At 45.5% G+C, this 5,827-nt stretch overlaps 1 protein-coding gene across 5 annotated transcripts in view; it reads left to right on the top strand.

The window, feature by feature from the left end:
• LOC109919800 (retinoic acid receptor RXR-alpha-A) overlaps positions 1–5,827 on the top strand; it is a 71,191-nt gene that overhangs the window by 61,876 nt on the left and 3,488 nt on the right. For all 5 annotated transcript variants that reach the window (XM_048613517.1, XM_048613518.1, XM_048613516.1 and 2 more), the window contains 4 exons: positions 921–1,050; positions 2,322–2,454; positions 2,818–2,909; positions 4,300–4,405. In XM_048613517.1, coding sequence (XP_048469474.1) covers positions 921–1,050; positions 2,322–2,454; positions 2,818–2,909; positions 4,300–4,405 — 461 coding nt within the window. The remainder of the gene's footprint in view (positions 1–920; positions 1,051–2,321; positions 2,455–2,817; positions 2,910–4,299; positions 4,406–5,827) is intronic.

Genomic DNA, 5,827 nt, shown 5'->3' with positions numbered 1-5,827 from the left:
TCCGACGGTGCGGCGTTCCTTCAGCGCTGACCCTCCGACGGTGCGGCGTTCCTTCAGCGCTGACCCTCCGACGGTGCAGCGCTCCCTCAGCGCTGACCCTCCAACGGTGCGGCGCTCCCTCAGCACTGACATGTTGGTCAGGGTTATAGAGGTGTAGAGCTCAGAAAAAGGCCCTTCAACTCCTCAAGTCTACATGGGTCAAAAATCAGGCTTGTTGCTGTCTATTAGGCGTGAAATAAAGCATCACGTCCCAGATGGTGAAGATTTTGAGGAGTTGTCTGGAATGTCCCGGCTGTTGTTTATCCCTCAATCACAGTTGCCGAAGCAATTAGCCTGGCCATTTTATCTTCTGTATTATAGTGCTTGCTGTGTCCAAGTTGGCTGCTACTTTTTCACGCATTGTTGCAGTCAACTAGCTGTGGCTCAAAGTTTGGGTGATTATTTAATCTAGTTTTTGAAAATTAAACAGGGCCACTTGCCTTTTGTGAGTTTGCCTCCGTATGGCCCCACCTAAATGTGAGCTGGGCCATTACTCATGATGCTGTAAGGAAGCACTTCCCCACCAAAGGGAAGTCTGGAACTCTGTTCCCCAAAACACCATGGAGGAGCCAGTCAATTGGAGCTAATGGAATGGGTTAGGTTCTTGCTGAGTAAGAGCATTAATGATTCTGTAACACAGTGGGTAAATGGAATTGAGATTCCGAGCAGTTGTGATCTAATTGAATGAAGGAACAGGTTGAAGGGGCTGAATAGTCACTACCTGTATCTATATTTGGTTGTAAAGCCTGAAATGTGCTATAGAAATCAAGTTTGTTTCTTGGATTAAGGTTTCATCTTTGTGCATCTTGGTTCCTGTGGATGGAAGGATCCCTGGTGTGTAGAGGATCTGATTGTAATCTCCCTTCCTGTTTCCCTGCCAGCCAAACGACCCAGTCACCAACATCTGCCAAGCAGCTGACAAGCAACTGTTCACACTTGTCGAGTGGGCCAAGAGGATCCCACATTTCTCCGAGCTCCCTCTGGACGACCAGGTTATCCTCTTGCGGGCAGGTAATCAACATGTATTTTATTCACTGCTACCCTGTAACTCATTAAATGTACCAGCCTGTGATAGACCATCGGCTTGTAAGCCTGTTTCGGATGCACCAGTCCCTGCCTTGTTACCCCATGTTGTGCTGTCCATTGCGAGTTGTCTTTTGGCTCTCCCCAGGCTGTGGGATTGTCCAGTTTTGAGTATGGCTATCTGGCTCGCCTATCCTTGCTGAATCCCCCTCTATGAACATCCAGGGGAATACTTTAACTTAAGATAAAGTAGACCAGCCACACAAATGTTCTGACCATAACAGGTCACAGCTTGGAATCCTGTGGTGAGTAACTCACGTCCTGATCCCCCAAAGCCTGTCCACCATCTACAAGGCACAAGTCAGGAGTGTGATGGAATACTCCCCACTTGCCTGGATGAGTGCAGCCCCAACAACACTCAAGAAGCTTGACGCCATCCAGGAGAAGACAGCCCGCTTGATTCTGAACTCGGTATCTGGAATGGGAGTTGAGTTGACCTCAGCACCCTACTTGAGGGGGTTTTGTTGATGCGCTCCCTGTGAGGTTCCTTGGGCCTCATCACAATGTTTAAAATTCTATATTCCAATATTTCGTCACCAAGTTACCCTTTATTTACACATGTACAGTCCTTGACTCTAGCACTGCCTCTTCAGAGTCAGCTTTCAGAGTGTCAATATCTCTGACTCTCTCCTTTTTATATGTCAGCCAGGGCTTCCTGGTTGGGGCTGTTCAGCTCGTCCCATCAAGGAATTCATGTCCTGAAGTCTAGCTGACTGACCTCGTTGCAGTTACTACAGGAAGTGTAGTCCTGCAGCTTAAAGAGAGAATTGTAACCTTATTGTCATGTCAGGCAGTGATGGGCAGTTTTTACCAGCTGTTTCTTCAAAGGGTCTTGACCAGAGGGATGTCAAAAGGATGTTTCCTCTTGTTGGGGAATCTAGAACTAGGGATCTTAATAAAAATAAGATGGCACCCATTCAAGGCAGAGATGAGGAGACATTTTTCTCCCAAAGATTTGAGAGTCTTTGGAATTCCCTTCCTCAAAAGGCAGTGGATGCAGAACATTTAAATATTTTTAAGATTCTTGATGGCCAAGGGGATAAAAGATTATCAAGGGTATGCAGGAATGTAGAGGTGAGACTAAAATCAATCTGCTATGATTTTAATGAATAGTGGAGTAAGCTCAAAGGGCTGAGTGGCCTGTTTGTATATTCAGTCTGGTTTCTTGTCTCACTGATGCACTTGTGTTTGTGTCTCAGGTTGGAATGAACTGCTGATTGCTTCATTCTCTCACCGTTCCATCACTGTGAGAGATGGCATTCTACTGGCAACCGGTCTCCACGTGCACAGGAACAGTGCGCACAGCGCTGGGGTGGGAGCTATCTTCGACAGGTCAGCTCCTTTAATCCCTGACTAAGGGAGTGGGGTTTGGGTGGGGAAGGTGCTTCAAACAGCCCTGGAGGAACAGAGACCCACTACAAGGTGTGTGTAGCTAAAGGGGATTTAAATTGATCCACTGGACCTGGATGTGGTGTGGAGTGGGAGCTGAGTGTAAGGCAGGTTGGAAGTGGGTGTGGTCGTCCAGATTGGAGGATCGGGATTTTTGGGGATCTGGGTATTGGGAGAAAACTGATTTTAGGAAGCTGCAAGAATTGGTTTGAATGTGAACATGGGGTTAATTAGATTAGATTGTTATTGAAATGATCCTAGAAACTCCCAGACCTGATTTATTCCCATTTGTTTAATCTTTTCCAGAGTTCTGACAGAACTTGTGTCTAAAATGCGTGATATGCAAATGGACAAGACAGAGCTGGGCTGTTTGCGAGCAATTGTCCTCTTCAATCCAGGTATGAGATGTACATCATTGCTCCATTCCAAATCTGTGTCATTTTTCCTGTCCTGGGGAAACTGTGCTGCTTTGTTCCTGTACTCTGTGCATCTGTTAGAGAGTCATAGAACATGGAAACAGGCCCAAACTGGTGCCCACCCAGCTAGTTCCATTTGCCTGCATTTGGTCCATATATTCCATCCGTGTACCTATCCAAATGTTTTTTAAATGTTGCGAAACCCCACGTGCTAAATGCTCACACTTTTGGGAAATGATAACTCTTTCCAATGAAGCAAATTTCAAGGCCTCAGCTGCTCTCTCAGCTAGATCTGTAAGATCACAGAGCGCAATTTTGAGGAAGAGCAGGGGATTGATCCCTGGCATATGTGTCAATGTTATCCCATAAAATAACATCACTGAAATGGATTATCTGGTCAGTATCACATTACCAGTTGCAGGATCTTGCTGTGTGTAAGTTGGTTGCTGTACTTCCTGCTATGGTACTGTAGTTGCAGGAGCAGTGTAGGCTGGGAATTCTGTGATGAGTAACTCACTTGCTGACTCCCCAAAGTCTGTTCACCATCTACAAGGCACAAGTATGAATGATGGGAATGTGAAATTTGAAACACAAATAGACTTGGAAATATATCACTGTTCCTTCAGTGTCACTGAGTCAGAATCCTGGAACTCCCTCCCTAGTGGCTGTAGTGATTGTAATGTGGTCAGCCAGCTGGACTATAGAATGTGAGTCCCCTGACTGGGGCTGTTGAGCCCTAGCTGATGTAAAGAGGGTGAGTGTCAGAGATACTGACTCTCTGGTGTCTGACTCTGTATGAGGCAGGACTAGAGTCAAGGGCTGTTCCTGTGTAAATAAAGGGGGACTTGGTGATGGGATACTGGCCTCTGTAGAGTTATTTCAGTGACACTGTGAGTCTGCCTGCAGTGGTTTTAGATATCGCAACCCCTTAACAATGATATTGAAGCCATTGTATTGTGATCACTATTCCCCAGTAGTCCTTTTTTAAAGTAATTTACTGATTTTTGTTGTAGTTTAATCAATGCTACTTTCCTTTCTCACTGATTCAGGATTGAACCTTTAATATATTTGAAAGTTGTCCCCACTTTGAAACCTTGGATTATTCGATCACAGTTCCCTTGGATGAGTTGATAGCATTTACTCTTTTTATTGTTGATAACGTTTACACAGTGATATGAATTTACCTAACAGGGTTGTAACTGGCTAAAGAGTCTACACAGCAGGATAGTGCAGCTACAGCTTGGACTGAGTGCTACTGATCTCACAGGGTTTTGTAGCCAGATGGATCTCCATCTTTCATTCTCCAATATCTACAGTGCAGCAGTGAGGGAGAAAACAGTTAACTTCTTGTACAATTCTCTGTTCTCTATAGATGCAAAAGGCCTGTCCAATCCTGGGGAGGTGGAGGCTCTCCGTGAAAAAGTGTATGCTTCGCTAGAAGGATACTGCAAACAGAAATACCCAGAGCAACCCGGCAGGTCAGTGCCTGTAGAGCAACACTCAGTCCAGTGTAGGTAGAGAGCTGGCTCATGAGGAAACTGGGGCTTGTGGTAATGTCACTGGACTAGTAATCCAGAGACCCACGCTATAGTTCTGGGGACATGGGTTTGAAACCCAGTAGGGCGATGGTGAAATTTGAACTCGGCAAAAATCTGCAATAAGGGGGTCTAGTAGTAACATGTGACCATTTTCAAATGTCAAAGAACAGGGCAGCATAGAAGCAGGCCCTTTGGCCCATCAAGACTGCACCTACACTTGACACCTTTCTAAAACTAAAAGCCTTTTATTTCAATGCATTCCATATACCTCTATTCTCTGCCTATTCACGTGCCTCTTAAACATTGCTATTGCAGCTGCCTCCATCTCCTCCAGCAGTACTTTCCAGGAACCGACCACTTGCTGTGTTTAAAAAAAAAAGCGCCTGTCTGTCACATCTCCTCTAAATTTAGCCCCTTAATTCTACGCCTGGTGTCCCGAAGTAATTATCCTGGGAAAAAGATTCTGACTATCCATTCTATCTGTGCCTGTCATATTTTGTAAACTTCTATCAGGTTGCCCCTCATCCATTCTCAAAACAAGTTTGTCCAATCTCTCCTTGTAGCTAATACCCTCCAAACCAGGCAACATCCTGGTAAACTGTTTCTGTACTCTCTGTCCAAAGCCTCCACAACCTTCTGGCAGTGTGGTGACCAGAACTGAACACAATGTCCCAAATGTGGACTAACTAAAATCCTATACAACTGCAACATGACTCGTGAATTTTTATACTGTATGTCCCCAACGATGAAACAAGCATGCCATATGCCTTGTTTGCTACCTTATCTCATTGTGTTGATTTTATGACTTCTGTCATAAAAACCCCATCTGGTTTAGTAACCTCCTAGGAAAATCTGCCGTCCTTTCCCAGTCTGGCACACTCCATGTGATTCCAGACCCACAGTAATGTGGTTGATTCTTAGCTGTCCTCTGGGCATTTAGAAATGACAGTAAATGCTGAGCCAGTCAGAGACATCCACCACAAAGAACAAATGAGGAAAATTCAAGTAGATTGTGTGGGAGTTATGTGGTTATATCATTGCTGCAATTTTATATTCAATTAGATCATTAATTCTCTGGGGTACGGGTCCCACACACTCTGACCCTCACTGGGTACAGTCGCGTGCACACAGACTCTCACTGGGGTACGGCTCCGACACACACTGACTCTCACTGGGGTACAGCTCCCACACACACTGACTCTCACTGGGGTACGGCTCCGACACACACTGACTCTCACTGGGGTATGGCTCTAACACACACTGACTCTCACTGGGATACAGTTCCACACACACTGACTCTCACTGGGGTACAGTTCCACACACACTGACTCTCACTGGGGTACAGTCCCACACACACTGACT

Source organism: Rhincodon typus, chromosome 28 (genome assembly GCF_021869965.1).
Source record: "Rhincodon typus isolate 14 chromosome 28, sRhiTyp1.1, whole genome shotgun sequence".
Classification (NCBI taxonomy): domain Eukaryota; kingdom Metazoa; phylum Chordata; class Chondrichthyes; order Orectolobiformes; family Rhincodontidae; genus Rhincodon; species Rhincodon typus.
The sequence above is the reverse complement of the archived record's forward strand: the minus strand, read 5'-3'. Positions and strand labels throughout refer to the sequence as shown.